General features: G+C 42.3%; 3 protein-coding genes across 13 annotated transcripts in view; 1 reads left to right on the top strand and 2 right to left on the bottom strand.

The window, feature by feature from the left end:
- The window catches only part of S100A1 (S100 calcium binding protein A1), a 1,186,348-nt gene that overhangs the window by 1,044,433 nt on the left and 125,107 nt on the right, over positions 1-16,808 (bottom strand). The gene's annotated exons all lie outside the window — the stretch shown is intronic.
- Positions 5,453-6,653, top strand: LOC126935172 (late cornified envelope protein 3D-like). The gene is made up of 2 exons (XM_050756374.1): positions 5,453-5,563; positions 6,077-6,653. Exon 2 carries the CDS (start codon positions 6,098-6,100, stop codon positions 6,374-6,376), a length of 279 nt encoding a protein of 92 aa, XP_050612331.1. The 5' UTR covers positions 5,453-5,563; positions 6,077-6,097; the 3' UTR covers positions 6,377-6,653.
- On the bottom strand, positions 13,438-14,102 carry LOC126934694 (NADH dehydrogenase [ubiquinone] 1 beta subcomplex subunit 8, mitochondrial-like). Its single transcript, XM_050755481.1, has one exon. The coding sequence runs from the start codon at positions 14,091-14,093 to the stop codon at positions 13,533-13,535; it is 561 nt and encodes a 186-aa protein (XP_050611438.1). The 5' UTR covers positions 14,094-14,102; the 3' UTR covers positions 13,438-13,532.

Here is a 16,808-nt window from a genome sequence, read left to right as displayed (position 1 = left end):
TTTTTCACGGTACCAGAGTCCTTGTGCTAGTTCTTTCTCATCTGGTGATGCTAGCTAGCACTTCTAAATTATGTAAATATTTTCATGTGGATAAGATTTTTTTCTTCATTTATTTTCCTATAATTTTATTGATTTGTTATTTTTCTTTTCCCTCCCCCTTCCTCCCTAGAAGGTGTGACTGTAGAAAATGTTGGGTAGGGTCTTTTGACTTTATAGCCCTATGCCCCATGCACTTCTATTGGCCGGTTTTATTTTGGGCTGGTCAGTTTGACCTACAGGCCAGTAGATGGTGCTTATGAGTAAAAGCCAGCAGTGGCCAATGCAAACAGTCATATATTTGATACTGTTTACAGACAGAAGCTCTGAATTGCCTCAGGCAATGGGCTGATCTGTGGGGTGCTCAGTGGTTTGAGCTCCCTGTTCAGTCCTTGGGGACATACCAAGATGGGCAGAGCCAGATTGGGCAGCCCACCTAACTGATCCTCCAGTGGCAGGCACAAGCACCAGCACCAAGGGAGAAAGGCTCCCAGAGGGGTGCCTAGGCCTGGAGCTGGGAAACCTCCCTGGCCCCAAGTTCTCTGCATGGAAGTGTTGCGGGCAGCCTAAACTCCTAATCCAGGAGAGTGGGTGCTCCAGACGCCTGAATATCTGCCTAGACCTAGAGCACAGAGGACCCTGCTTTACCACAATCTGCACTGGAAGAATGGGGCAGCTCAGGCTGCTGATTCAGGCAACTGGAGTCTTGAACGTTTGAAGATCTGTAGGAGCATGGAGCAGAAATTGCCCTGCTGCAGCACAGTCTCAGGGAGCAGGCTGGCGCACCCATGAATGACACGTACAGACAGATTCCAGGTCTCCACGCCAGGTGGCCCTGGCTGCAAGTCTTATCACCCAGAAGAAACAGCAGCTGCGGTAGTTCTCCTACTGCTGTCATAGGGGAGAACACAGTTCCAGCACCTACCTGTGGGGCACTTTCCACACTTGCCATTAGATTCTGGCTATAGAGACCCCTACTCTACTCCAGGGTAAGTGCCCCAGTCTCTGGCCCAAGACTAAAATGCCTGCACAGCCATACTGCCAAGTCATCAGAGAATGGCTGACTTTGTATGCGCCTGGGTTAAAAATGGCATCCTGCTTTCAGTACTGGGTTTGGGAAAATCTCTGCAGCTTTTCCCAGTGTCTTTCCCTCTCAGTGTCACCAAACCTCTTCTCAAGTTAGCTCCAGGGCTTGGAAGAAACACGGTGCTCTCCTTTGGCCTGCGTTGCATGGATCCCCATTAGAAAACTAAGTCACAGAGAGCAACTCTGTGCCCCTCTCACATACTGGGGCTTCACTCACTTTTCAGATGGACTCTATAACAAGGGTTGTTTGCCCGCTTTCTCCTCCTTAGGATCTGTGGTGTCTTTTGCTATTCCAGTGAATTCCCATTTTCATTCTTGAATTAAAGCTCATAATTTCAACCTTTATGCATTATTTTGCTATTTCCAAGTGGATGAGGCATGCTAAAGCCTTTAATATACCATCTTGAAAAATAAAATAGAATTTTTTTTTAAATCCTAAAATTCATGTGGAACTATGAAATACCCTGAATAGCCAAAGCAATCTTAAGGACAAAAGAACAAAGCTGGATGTATCACACCACTTGATTTCAAAATGTACTACAAATATCCAGTAATCAAAATAGAAAAAAAAAAAAAAAAAGATGCATAGATCAATGGAACAGAATAGAGAGCCCATAAATTAACCCCCCCACACACTTCCTGTTAACTGATCTTTGACAAAGGTGCCAAGAACACACAATGGAGAAAGGATAGTTTCTTAAATAAATGGTTTGGGGAAAACTAGATATTCACATGCAGAAGAATGAAACTGGACCCTCGTCTCACCCCATATACAAAAATCCTCTCGGTCTTCAAAATCAGATCCCCATTCCCTTCTGGGTTTCTGGTTGTGTTTGCATTTTCAGCTTAACTGCTGCACTAAGAGCAGCCCATTAGCTCATCTACTGACTGTCCCATAACAGGAGCAATGTGCTTTTTTATGTCAAACTAGATGGTGAGGCTGAAAAGGAACCAAGAGAGTGGAAAAAAAATACTGGAAAAAATGCCGGTGGTGTCAGACCTAAAGCCTAGAGAACAGGGATGGGGCAGCTTGAGTGAGAGGGTGCACCCAGAGAATCCCAAACACCCTGTTGGGTCTACCTTGACCCCTGATCTGCAACCCTCACTGGAGACATCACTCCATAACTTTTCTCCTCAAGCCCAAAGTTTGACCTGAGCCTCTCTACTTCCAACATGCCATCACCAATCTTACATGCTGAAATTGACTCTCACCATCCTTTATTTGAGAAACACAAGCTGAATATCTGCTAAGGCCAGTAAGTGGCTTGCTCAGCTTGGGTTTCAGCAGTGAATAAGGGGCACATTTACTTTCTTCAGGGATCTTACAACCTAGCAGAGAAGATAGACACTACACAAATACGGTATTTATATCTGTGATGACTGAGCCCAAAGGCTAAATGTAGGCATTGTAGTGTGGGTGAGAGAACTGTCTTTGTCTTGGAGTTCAAACCTAGCTTCAGAAGTGAATAATTACTTTTCCATATACAGTCATTGTCCAGAAATAAGTACAGAGTCTGTATTTAATCCCAATGATGTACAACTTTAAATTGCTGTAAGACTTCATTTTGAGTATAACACATGTCCCCCTGTCTGTGTGACTCAAAGCATTTCAGAACTTGTCAGCAGGAGGGTCCCCGTTTCCTCATGAATTGAAAACTGACTTGTAGCTGGCTTTTTCCTAGCCCCACCACTGAGTCCCTGTCTGAGTTTCTGTCTCCATATCCTGATTTGGAGACATTCTTTTTCTTCTTGGGATGGAACTCTTTATTCTCACACATCTCTTATGAAATCTCCAACCATTTGTTCTTCTCAGAATACTGTCCACAGCCCAGTTACTTCTCTCAGAGCATGGAGCAGTTCCAAATGTTCTGCACTGTGAGAACTTCTTAGTATCCCTGACATCCTGAGGACCTGGGATAATGAAGAAGAAATTTACCTGACTGGCTCAAAATGAGGAAGTTATGACCTAATAACAAGCATGTTAACTCTGGGCCAGGGGGTGCTTTATCTGAGGTCTAGTTCCAGGGTGAGTCTTCTGAGAAGGCATATTAGTAATAAATGAGTGGACAACCAGCCAACCAAGGATCAACCCTTCTCCTTTGCAATATATGACTGATGCTATGAAAAGAAGCTGAGTCATTCTTGGGGAAGATGAGATGAACAAGCCAAAAAAGGCAACTTGGGAAGTTGTCCAAGTCGTTGTGGAGTTTATGTCATTTAATTTTCTTACTATTGGGTTCCAGAAACACAAAATTGGATTAACAAATATCCTCTGTTCATATTATATGTTCACAATTCATCCATGCTTGGCCTTCTTAATTAATGTACCTACCTGCTTGTTTATTATTTAAATAACAAACACGCAAAAATTCACCATCCAAGGGAAAATGATAACTTTGATAGAAAGTTATATGCACCTGTGTAATTCAGCCTTCACCCATGTCCCTGCCTGTCCCATCTAATATAACCATGATTCTAAATCTTGTATTCATCATTCTTTGCTTCCCTTTTTTTATATTTCATTATTTTTATTTCTAAAAATTGTTATTTTGTTTTTTCTAAGTTTCATTTCTTGAGATATTGAGTACCATAAAATCATCCATTTAATTATCCAATTCTATGAGCTTTGACTAACATAGTCAGGTAGACCCCACTACAACTAAGATATACAACAGTTCTATCACCCCAAAATATTCCCTCATGTGCTTATTAAATCTACCCCTCCCTCATACCAATCCTTGGCAACCACTGACCTCTTTTCAGTTCTTATAATTTTGCCTTTTCCAGAATGCCCTATAATTAAAATCATATAATATGTAGTATAAAGTCTGACTTATTTTGCATTTGAAATTCATCCCTGTTGTTTTACGTATCAGTAGTGGATTCCTTTTTCTTATTGCTAAGTATCCTTCCATTACACAGATATACCATTTTTAAAACTCTATTCATCAGTTGAAGAGCATGTGGGGTCCTTCAAGTTCAGGGCAGTTATGAATAAAGCCACTATAAATATTGGCCTACAGGTTTTTCTGTGAACATACAAGTTTATTTCTCTTGGCTAAATATCTAAGAATAGGATTTCTGGGGCAAATTGTAAGTTGTATGTTTAATTGTTTTGATAGACTGCCAACTAATGTAATTTTGCATTTCTACCAGCAATGACTTGGGCTTCTTGTTATTCTACATCCCTCATATTACTTGATATTGTCACATTTCATTTTAGCCATTCCGATGTGTATAGAGTGGTATCTCACTTTGCTTTTAAATTGCGTTTCTCTAATGACTGATTAGGTTGAGTATCTTTTCATGTGCTTACCTGCCACCCATGTATCTTCTTTGTTAAAATGTCTCTTCAAATATTTTGCCCATATTTTCTGTTTTATTACCTATTTTTGAGAATTTAAAAAATATTGGCCTGGCGCAGTGGCTCACGCCTGTAATCCCAGCACTTTGGGAGGCCAAGGGGATAGATCACAGGCCAGGAGATCGAGACCATCCTGGCTAACACAGTGAAATCTGTCTCTACTAAAAATACAAAAAAATTAGCCAGGCGTGGTGGTGGGCGCCTGTAGACCCAGCTACTTGGGAGGTTGAGGCAGGAGAATGGCGTGAACCCGGGAGGCGGAGCTTGCAGTGAGCCGAGATCATGCCACTGCACTCCAACCTAGGCAACAGAGCAAGGCTCCATCTCAAAAAAAAAAAAAAAAAAAATTATTGACCCAAGTCCTTAGTAAGATATGTGTTTTACAATATTGTCTCCAAGTCTGTGAATTTGTTAATTTTCTTTGCATTTGCCTAGCAGTGCCTTTTGAAAAGCAGAAGTTTTTTATTTTGATGAAGTCCTATATTTATTTTTGAATTGTACCTTTTTGGCATATCTAAAATATTTTGCATAACCCAAAGTCACAAAGATTTTTTTGTTTTATTGTAGAAGTTTCATAGTTTAATTTTTAATTTTTTAAATTACAATCTAATAATTTTTATATCTAGCATTAGGTATGATTTCTTTTACATATGGATGCCCAAATGTTTCAGCTCCATTTGTTGAAATGACTATTATTTCTCCAGTCATGACTCAAGAAAGAATTATGTCATACTAATTCCCAGGAAATTGTAAGGGACAGACTCTGCTCCACAGCACGTGAGTTGAAAGAAGGAAGAAGGGAGGAAGAAAGGAAGCAGTGGTAGGCTCCCAGGTGAGAGGTATGTGGACAGCGATCCTGCTTCCAGATTCAGTGTCATTGGTTGGATATTATGGAAGTACCCAAGCTACAAATCTAGTCTTGGGCGTGTGCCTGGCTGTCACCTCCCCTGGTTGTGAAAGCAGCAGCATGCCCAGGCTGTGCATCACACACCGTGCACAAGATAAAAGCACTCCTGCCCTGGGCTCCTCATCCGCAGTCTCCTCAGGAACAGCCTTCGCCTGCCTCCTCTGCACCTGGTGAGTGTCCGGCAGGGGATGGGACTCAACTTGGGATGCTGGAACGGAAAACTAAGATCATAGCAGAAGAGAGGGAAATGGAGAGGTCTGAAACAAAAGCCCAGAGAGGGGATGGCAGAGAGGGTACCAATGCGGGAAGTGGGGCCAGGAGGGAGCCCCTGCAGGAGCTGACAGCAATTCCATGACCTGCAAAGGCCACAGAAGCTTATGATTCCTTCCCATCCTGTTTCTACTCAGGCTGGCACATGTTTCCTATGATATCCATTCTCCAGAATGCCTTTTTTCAAAAGGGTGGATTCCTAGAGGCTCTTTGGAGAAACAGAAACATGGATGCCCACTTAGACTCACAGCAATCTGTCCCAGGTGGAGAACAAAGTGAGAGGCATCTGACATGTCCCACCAACTCCACATCAGCTTCCCTCACACTCCTGCAGCTTGTGCCTCAGGAGGCAGCTGGTCTTAGAGACATTGGACTGTAGATTTTAAACTAACAAGTGGCTTTGTTTCATCCAGGACAACTCAACTCCTGACAAGATGTCCTGCCAGCAGAACCAGCAGCAGTGCCAACCTCCACCCAAGTGCCCCTCACCCAAGTGCCCCCCAAAGAGCCCAGCACAGTGTCTGCCTCCAGCTTCCTCTGGCTGTGCCCCAAGCTCCCGGGGCTGCGGTTCCAGCTCTGAGGGCGGCTGCTGCCTGAGCCACCACAGGCGCCACCACCGATGCCGGCGCCAGAGGTCCAACTCCTGTGACAGGGGCAGTGGTCAGCAAGGCGGGGGCTCCAGCTGCAGCCACGGTTCTGGAGGCTGCTGCTGACCTGGATCCTGATGCTGAGACAAGCAATTTTAGAGGAAACAAGAATCCCAAGGGCCCAGGAAAACCCCATCTTGATGCACGAGTTCCCAGATACCCTCTTCTGGCTTTCACAGGCTGAGCTGGGGGTTTTCCTGTGGAAGGTCTGGGCTCTCCCCAGAAGGCACTTCCTATCTGATGTCCAGGATGTCACATGTTCCCTTACCCCTATACCTGTGAAGGACTGGCAGTGTTTGTGCCTGACCTTGTCAAAAAATAAAGCTTCTTGTCCTCATTACCAGTGGTGTCTCCCTTGGCATTTGATTCTGTCTCTCCCTCGGTGGGGCTGGAAGTGTGCCCTCCTGTCTGCCCCTGACATCCAGCACTACCACAGGGAAGATGCAGAATTCTAGCTCTAGGCTGCAAAATTCTGGAGTCTGTCGAGTCTTTTTGTCCTGGGATTGTGAGGTAGTGGGGGACAGGATGTGATGAGAGGGATTGTAGTGAGGCCTCCAACTGTCAGAAAAGAACGACTGAAATGTGACTGTTCCTTTCATAATGGGCTCCCCAGTCCTAGAAAGAGCTACTAGATGTTTCTGACATCCCAATTACAAAATAGTGAAGATGTAGCAGGCAATTATCAAAAAAAAAAAAAAAAAGGCAGAATTAGCATTTCTTCTAAAGGGGTAAATTTGACTCTCCAAAGGACATTTTTTGTTGTCAAAACTTAGAGAATTTCTGGCATCTAGCGGGTAGAGGCCAGGGATGCAGCTAAGCCTCCTACCAAGCATAGGACAGCCCCACAGTGCAGAATTATCTGACCCAGAAAGCCAATAATTGCAAGGCTGAAAACCTTTAGACTAAAATTAAAAGATGGGTAAAGAAAAAAGTGGCCTCAGCTATCTGTAATCCCAGCGTTTTGGGAGGCTGAGGCAGGTGGATTACCTGAGGTCAGGAGTTTGAGACTGCTTGACCAACATGGTGAAACCACATGTTATATGATTAGTCTCTACTAAAAATACAAAAAAAAAAAAAAAAAAAAAAAAAAAAAAAGCTCGGCGTAGTTGCAGATACCTGTAATCCCAGTTACTCAGGAGGCTGAGGCAGGAGAATTGCTTGAACCTGGGAGGCAGAGGTCACAGTGAGCCTGTTGTGCCACTGCACTCCAGCCTGGGCCGCAAGAGTGAAACTCAATCTCAAAAAAAAAAAAAAAAAAAAGAAAGAAAGAAAGTAAAAGCTGGTCTCAGGAAAAACAGATAACTCCATATACACAATTAAATTCCCAGAGAGAGAAGGTGGAGGGAGTAGAATTAATTAAGGCTTAAGAACTCCTGGGTTAGGGGAGAAATGGAGCTGAGAGCTTAGGGAATGTAGTAATGTGGAGGCTGTAGACTGAGACCATTAAGAAAAAGGAAGAGAGAAAATGAGAAGTATTGCTAGGCTTATAAATTAGTATAATTGTAAGATCAAAAATTTATTTGCTTATTAGGTGCTAGAAAACCCGAAGTGACTACTATGAACTCATTTAATTTTCTAACTTGATAAGCCATGTGCTCTTAATAACCATATTTTACAAACAGGGAAATTGTGGGTCCAACAGTTCTGCACAGGACCCAGGCCACACAGCCAGTAAGTCCATGATCCTGGCTGATGCCATTTGTACCTTCCTGGAGACTTTTCAAGAGATTTTTAGAAACAATTAGTATTTTATACTTTACATTTATTTTGTCCTGCTTAACTTCATGTTTTGTTCTTATTTTTGTTTGATTTTTTAAAATTTGCAGAGCTAAGAGCCCAACTATGTGAATCATAACTTCAATAAAACTTTTAAAAAATTTGTCTCTGTCATGTTTTGGATGTGTGATACTTAACTGCCCTCTAGGTTTAATTACCTCCTTAGAGAGAGAGATGAGTCTCATTCTGTCTGCCAAATTGTTGAAATACCATCATAGAGAAAACAGTTCATCAAATCCATAAGAATAAGCCAAAGGAACATCATAGGACATGAATTAAATTACAAATTGAAAATGTGGTTGTGAAAATTACAAATTGAAAATGTGAACTCTGTGTGGAGCTGCATACAACAAGCAAAAATAAACAAATATAGATAGCACATTAGGAGTTTATTGAATCAAAAATATTCTTTTGCAAATATCAAACTGGCTATTTTTACTGCAAAGTCTAAGAACTCAGGATTTCTAAAATCTCTGGAATTTAGTAAAGAAAAGGGCTCTCAAGGAGTTTGATGTGAGAAATACTCTAACCAGTTCTGATCACTCTCCAGCTCAGCACAGTTGCTGAAGATAGGAACCACAGCTGTCCTGTTTGATTCATCACCACAAGCTGCTTGTTACTCAAAACCGGAGACATTCTTGGGTAGCGCTCCACCATGGGACAGAAACAGTGTCAAGTCATGATTCAAATTTGTCTCAAAAATATTGAGAATGCATAAGGTTGGCTGGGAGGTTGGAGTTGCTACCCCGTGTGTGAGGCCTTGCCACATGGACCCCACACCAGGGAACCCACAGATCTAGCCAGAACCACTCCACTAGTCCAGAAACTGAAGACCACTGTTTGGAGCAGGACTAGAATTGATGAGACAAATTCCTAACTGCGTATCACCTGCAAGAGAAAAGATCCAGCCTTTGAAGAAATAAAACCTGCCATCTGTCAAAGTCTATGGAAAGAGGATTGGAGGCTCAAAGCACCTATCAAGGTCAAGCTCTTGATGTCAAATTGTCCACCAATTCCTACACACACTGTGAGTTCACTCAGGAGGAAGAAGAAATAGGAGTTGGACCAACTTATGAAGTTGGAACCTGCAATACCAAGACAGTCAAAGACAGATGTTAAGCAGTTCCTGATGCTGCCCCTAAAAGTGGACCCCAATAGGTCAACTAATAAAGATCACCTCGACCCAGCCGAGGATTCAATAGTTAATAATTAATAATTCATTTAAAAACTATTTATTAAACATTTACTACATACAGACACCACTACAGGTACTGGAGATACATTAGAGAAAATGAACAAATAAGATGTTCTCAGGGAACTTCCCAATCCAGTGGGTCCATTCAAGACAGTCCTCTGATTTGCTTGTAAAACAACAAAGTAAGGTATCAACACCCCTCTATCCAGTTGGTTTCCCATATCTTTGGATTGAAGAGGCAGCAGTGTAGCTTTGATAAACACAATGAAAGATACTAGCCTGAGAACAACATTGATGATTAAATATACTGGCTTTGCTATCGCAAAAACGTCATGTAGTAACATCTTACTTTTATACCACAGGCAGCAATCAAGTAAGAATAAGGGATGAGTTGCTAGTGGTGATGGGAAGAATATTAGTGCACAAGAAGGCCTATGTTCTCAGACCCTTGCCAGTGGAAAAAGTAATGTTTGCACCAGTAGTATGAAGGTACTCTCATTTTCCTCCTGTTAGACCTTATCTCAAAGTGGGTAGCCACAACTATAGGCTTTCCTGTAGTAGGATAAACAGACACATTTACTGTAGTAATAATGTTTTCTCAAAAGCCATGTGTTTTTATTTAACTTTTATTTGAAGTTCAGGGGTACATGTGCAGGTTTGTTACACAGGTTAACTTGTGTCATGGGCATTTGTTGTACAAATTATTTTGTCACCCAGATATTAAGTCTAGTACCTATTAGTCATTTTCCCTGGTCCTCTCACTCCTTCTATTCCCCACCCTCTGGTAGGTACCTGTGTCTGTTGTCCTCTCTATGTGTCCATGTGTTCTCATTACTTATATCCCACTTACAAATGACAATGTGCAGTATTTGGTTTTCTTTTCTTGCCTTACTTTGCTAAGGATAATGGCCTCCAGCTCCATCTATGTTCCTGCAAAGGACATGATCTCACTCTTTTTTATGGCTGCATAGTATCCTATGGTGTATATGTACCACATTTTCTTTATCCAGTCTATCTTTGATGAGCATTTAGGTTGATTCCATGTTTTTGCTATTGTGAATAGTGCTGCAATAAACATATGTCTACATGTGTCCTTATGATAGAATGATTTATATTATTTTGGGCATATACCCAGTAATGGAATTGCTGTGTTGAATGGCATTTCTGTCCTTAGGTCTTTTAGGAATAGCCACACTGTCTTCCACAGCGGTTAAACTAATTTACACTCACATCAACAATGTATAAGCATTCCTTTTCCTCTGAAACCTCACCAACACCTGCTATTTTTTGACTTTTTAAGAACAGCCATTCTGACTGGTTTGAGATGACACCTCACTGCAGCTTTGATGTGAATTTATCTAATGAGCAGTGGGATGTTGGGCTTTTTAAAAAATATGCTTGTTGACTGCATGCACCTCTTCTTTTGAAAAGTGTCTGATCACGTCCTTTGCTTGCTTTTTAATTGTGTTTTTTTTTCTTGTAGATTTGCTTAAGTTCCCTATAGATGCTAGATATTAGGCTTTTGTCAGGTGCATAGTTTGCAAATATTTTCTCCCATCCTGTAGGTTGTCTGCTTACTGTGTTGATAGTTTATTTTGCTGTGCAGAAGCTCTTCAATTTAATTAGACCCCATTTGTCCATTTTTGCAGTTGATTTTGGTGTCTTTGTCATAAAATCTTTGTCCATTCCTAAGTCCGGAATGGTATTGCCTAGGTTGTCTACCAAGGATTTTATATTTTTTAAGTTTCACATTTAAGTCTTTGATCCATGTTAAGTTGATTTTTGTATATGGTGTAAGGAAGGAGTCTAGTTTCAATCTTTTGCATATGGCTAGCCAGTTATCCCAGCACCAATTATTGACTAGGAATCTTTTCTCCATTGCTTGTTTTTGTCAGATTTTTGATACCAGATGGTTGTAGGTGTGTGGTCTTATTTTTTTGGCTTTCTATTCTGAACCACTGGTGTATTTGTCTGAAAAAAAATACACATTTTTAATTACACGTGTGATATAAAAGATTTGTCTTATTCTTGAGTATGCTTGTATTTCAGAAGAAAATGCATCTTTATTGTTATAATAAAATACAATAGGAAAATTCTACAGACCTGATTCAAATGCAATTTTTACAGGCATTAGTCACACATCAATTGCATTACGTCAGGTATACATAATAACACTACCAAATGCATCTATAATTATTCACCTTCAATTAATTATAATTTACCTTTCAGATAAATTCTCCCTGGCTATCCTAGCCTGGGTGAATCATCTTCTTCTCTGACCCATGTCTGCAACTCAGAAACTTACAAAGTGAGTGGCTTACTGACACATCAGTCATCAGATGTAGGTTAGTTCCTTATCTCCGTCTCTGGTTGCAGCTCTAATGTCCGTGGTCCACTGCGCTTTCATTCCTTTGTAGTTTTTTCTGTCCTCAAACACCTTTACCTTATGACAACTATCACCTGAAGGAATAAGAAAACAAAGCCAGAAACATCTGACTCCTCAACCTATGTTCTTAATGAACCTATTATTCTGGCCACTTCTATCCACCACATTCTGTCCTCAGACAGAAATTTTATCCATTCCCCTTCTCTCCTCAGGAACACCTGTACCTCCTAGGTATCATGAGTTTCTCTGTGTCTCCCTGATCAGAAACTCCAAGGAGAGGTCAGACTCCTTATCCCTTTGTTCCTGGTCCATGTCCATCTTCAGCTCCTATAGGTTGCCGACCTCACCTCGACCACTCTCAAATGATACCGAATGACAACCTCTGGGCACACTGAGGAGACAGGAGACTGATACCCAAAAGCTCTTGCCTAAACCTCAGGACTCAACACACATTTTATGTAGCTTTCATCATCTTGGGTCATAGTCATTTGATCACCTGTCCGTCTGCCCTGCTACACAGTGAGCTACTCAACGAGAACCACATCTCATTTATTTATGAGGTGTGTCCACCATCCAATGGATTGCATATCTATCACCATGCCCACTGTGTAATATCTGGGTTTTTTTTTTTAGAGAATAGAAGAAAGTAAAGAAGGAATGTATAAAGAAAGAGAAGGGGAGAGCAAAAGAGGATGGGAGAAAGAGAAGACAACACACCAACAACAAGCTTAAGAAATAGGCACCTGGACAGTTTTGAGGCATCCTAGATCCTTCTCTTAGAAAAACTTAGTCTTTCCTCGCCGCCCCCCTCCCCACCACCGACCTACTACCAGGACCCTGCAGCCTATAAGCAAGCAACATAGAACCTGGTAACAAGATCCTGTCCAGACAGTCTATGAACTAGAACTTCCTGAGACATCTGCCTCTTTCCTCAAGGTGTTCAGATGGAGAGTCTCTGAGCACCAAGCATCAGTCACTAAGGTGCCCCCAGCTCGGGCCCAGGCAAAAGCCTCAGACCCCTTGGTGTGACAAAGACAGGTAAAGAAGTAGAAGAGGACAGTAGAAGTTGAGACTACAGAAATCAGCCAGTTCCTGACCAGCCAGAGACTAGTACTGTAGCCAAAGAATTTTTTGTTTGTTCTGTGGACAACAGGTACTTATGTATGTAAGCCCACAGGTGATCTCATTCTCCAACCTCCAATTTTTTCTCTTCCATCTCATGTGATCTGATCCTCTCAAACCTGACTGTGCATCAGAATCACCTGGGAGATACTAAAACCCTGATGCCTAGTCCAAGCCAACCAGCATCTTGAGGGATGAAACTCAGAGTTTTGTATTTTTTAAAAACCCTCCAAGATGATGCCAATGTGCAGCCAAAGCTGAGAACTTCTGAGGTAGAGAGATCTCTTTTCTCTCCAGAAATTTCACCCTCTCTGATCGCCTGGCATCCATCTTCTACCTCCCCCACCCCCATCTCCTGCTTTCTATATGTGACTTTGTGAAATAACAAAACTTTCTTCAACTTTATCTGCTTTCCCTACACCACTTGTAGCAACTCAAAGTCCCCTGGATGATTGGAGGTCTGACCCGCTCCTCAGCACTTCAGGCTTACCACGACCTGTACTGAAAATTGGAGCCCAGCTCAAAAGTAAAGAAAGATCATGTTACAGACCACCCAAGATGGCTTACAGAAACTGAAGGGTTTGAGGGTGACATAGGGTTTGGAGACAAAACTTTTCTTTTCTTTCTTTTTTTTTTTTTTTTTTTTACCACAGCACTGAGTTTTATTAGGGATTTCATTAAGATTAAATTTCTAGGAATGAGGGAGTCCTAGTTAAGAGGACACAAAAGCCCACGAAGCCTCCTCAGATCTCATAGTGAACCACCGGCTCAGGTTCTTTGGAGGGATCGCCGCCTCGTTCCAGGTACAGATTATTGTAAGGATACTGCTTTGGTCCCACAGGCTGGTAGGAAGGGTACACGTCCCCCACCCAGAACATGAATGTCATGAAAGCCAGGAAACCGAAGAGGTGCATACACATGACATTCCAAGAAACAGGTGTGGGGGATGTATCCACACGGTTCCTGGTGTACATGTCTACGTGCCAGTGCATCGGTTCACCCCAGTTCAACCTCAGGTCCGGTTGGTCCCAGCTATACCATGGATCCCTCTCATGCTGTGAACGGTCAGGGAGCTTCGGGTAGTCGCCATACCCCATGCCCTCATCCGGGTAAGGCTCGTAGTCTTCCATACGCATATTATACTTCTTGGCGGCGTCGGCCCGTTCTTCTGGGGTCCTAGGATAGGGCCCTGGGAACATGTCCTTGGTCATGCGGGAGGCTGTCAGTGCGCCCAGCGGCACCACGTTCCGGGATGCCCTTTGCAGCCACTGAACTCCCAGGACCCCGGCCCTGGCCACCGCCATCTTCACCTTCTTCACGTTCGAGACAAAACTTTTCATTGTTGACATCTGAAGTCTTTCACATTTTTTGCCACAAAGCCCTGATTTTACAGTGATGATTAGCTCCAAGAAGGAATGTTTTCCTACATGCAGTTTAAAAAATATTATGCAAGTCACGAAATTGAGTATTCATTTATTTGTTGACTGATATTGGAAAGAGAGGAAGAACCAAGAGAGATCCTTGGCAGGAAAATCTTCCAAAGGCCTCTGAACAAGTTTATTAAGTAGTCTGAACTCAGTGTCAGATACAAATAGGGATTTATTTTTCCTCCAGTCTCTGTCTTCTACTATGTTATACTGACTCTACTTTGATGATATCTCAAGTGTGTTTCAGGGCTTTCCAATCATTTTTCAGGTACTCAGGGAGCACCCCATCCTGTCCAGTTGTATATAACTCAGAATAAGAATATTAACTCTTCCCTCTCCAACCCAGCACAGCCCAACTGTCTCTTAAAGGACTGTGTGGAAAACAGGCATCTAGTGTGTAGAAAAGAGACATGGTCAGCTCCATCACGTATTGTCCACCTCCTCCTGTCCCCTGTGGGTTCCCTTTATTCTGCACTGTTTTGAGGCTGGAATGAGAAAAGCGGGGATGAAGCAAATATCTCATATTTGGCTGGTACTGCTAGTGTTTCTCAGTGGCTGCATCCTCTCTATGCTGACCCATGAGGGCTCTCTTACTAGATAAATGACTGATTTCTTTAAGGAGTCTTTAGCACAGTGACCTGATGTGATAAACTTGGCCTCTTTTGACACTCTCCTACACTCTTAGCCCCATTGGTACAGGCCTCTTGCCTTGCTAGTCACATTCCTAACAGGACTGTGGCAGTACAGCTATGCCTAGTTGCTCTCCAAACTGTCCACTGGCTCAGGGAAACTCATCAACTCTGGCCATGTCAATCAGTAAGGGACTGGCTGCTTCTCTTTTCCCCATTCTCCTTTCCATTTTTCTCTTTCCAAATATTTTTCACTCTCCAGAATAGCCAGAGAACTGTTCAGCAAGTCCACTGATAATGCTGAGGCCTGAAATTTCAGTCTTCCTGGGCTGTGTGTGTGTTTGTGTGTTTGTGTGTGTTTTATCATTTTGTTTTGTTTTGTTTTGTTTTGAGATGGAATCTCGTTCTGCCACCCAGGCTGGAGTGCAGTGGTAAAATCTCAGCTCACTGCAACCTCCGTCTCCCCGGTTCAAGTGATTCTCCTGCCTCAGCCTCCTGCGTAGCTGGGATTACAGGCACCAGCCAACACACCCAGCTGATTTTTGTATTTTTAGTAGAGATGGGGTTTCACCACATTGGCAAGGCTGGTCTTGAACTCCTGACCTCAAGTGATCCACCCACCTTTGCCTCCCAAAGTGCGGAGATTACAGGCATGAGCCACCGCTCCCAGCTAAGTCTTTCTGTTTTTTAGGCTTGATAAGTTCTACAATTTGTCCCCTTGAAATTCCTATGACTTTTCCTCTAGTGGAGGGTGAGAATAATAACCTGTTGCTTCCCCATGTGAAATGTAAGGGGGAAATCCACAGAATTCTATCCAGTTTTGGAAACGTCTCATCATTATAACAAGGGAAGAGTGATAGCATCAGGGCTCCTTCCAACCTCTTTATAAGGTGGAGAGTTATTTGTGCCTATTGTATACAACTTGGTAGTTATTTTTGTCAAATCTTAATGAAACAGGAAAAGCTTAACCTTACTTTCTCATATATGACCTGGATATTATATGGAAGTATCTCTGTGGTGATGAGAAGAGCTGTATATCTCAAAATAATAATGCTTATTGGATGTGAAGTTTGTGACCCAGATGACAAACTAGGGACGCATGTTTTCACTTAAGAAGAGAAGGTTGGGAATGGTTGAGCAAGGATCTCCAAAAATCTGCTCTTCCATTAAAAGCACCTTGAAAATGAAAAATTGTGAAAATCAACGTTTGCAAAACTCTGGAGATTTACCAAAGGCTTGCAAGAATATTAGAGTGTTCACTTAAGAAAAGCAGTTGAATATGGGCAAGAGCAGTGAGCTTTGTGACATTTTTACTTGCCCTATTGTCATCTCCCTGTTCCCAGTGCCATCTTAGTCTTGAAATCTAAGATCCTAGTAGCACATGGAGGTAACAGAACATATCTGACAACCCCATCCCTAGAGAAACGTCATTATCTGACTATAAAGCACATAATGAAGATCCCATTCCCATTTCCCCTAGAAATCCCAACTGGCAGAGTTTGTTTTCATTCCGGTTGACTCAGAGCTCTCTCACTGCAAACAGCTTTTACCCCAGGGTGTTTGCCAAAAACAATCAGTAAAAAATGTTTAGCATCACAGGTACCTGTGATGGTGATAATAGTTGGGCAAACCAGAAGTTGACCAAAAACTTAGATGGAAAATCTGAGGAATGAGATTCTCATAGAGAGTTTAAAAAATCTATGACATATTTCTGGAAATCTAGGAGACTATGTGGACTTACAGGGCTGTGTGCATGTGCAGAAAAGACCTGGTAAGACCCAAATATCTCAAACTTTGACTGACCTCGAAGTTCCACACAAGCAGGAAATGAAACCTAAGACAGATTTGTAAACTGTCTTCTTAAGTCTTAAAAACTTGCCCCAACATACACAGAGAGGATCTCCGCAAAGGTTGAAAGACATTAACTTAAGGCATTTAAGGAAATCTCTACTAAGCTAACTGA

The sequence above is a fragment of the Macaca thibetana genome, chromosome 1, assembly GCF_024542745.1.
Source record: "Macaca thibetana thibetana isolate TM-01 chromosome 1, ASM2454274v1, whole genome shotgun sequence".
Lineage (NCBI taxonomy): Eukaryota > Metazoa > Chordata > Mammalia > Primates > Cercopithecidae > Macaca > Macaca thibetana.
Note: the sequence above shows the minus strand (reverse complement) of the source record. Positions and strands in the feature narration are given on the sequence as shown.

Bases quoted from the DNA above. Each gene is read 5' to 3' on its own strand.
- LOC126934694 (XM_050755481.1), bottom strand. From the start codon at position 14,093: ATGGCGGTGGCCAGGGCCGGGGTCCTGGGAGTTCAGTGGCTGCAAAGG.
- LOC126935172 (XM_050756374.1), top strand. From the start codon at position 6,098: ATGTCCTGCCAGCAGAACCAGCAGCAGTGCCAACCTCCACCCAAGTGC.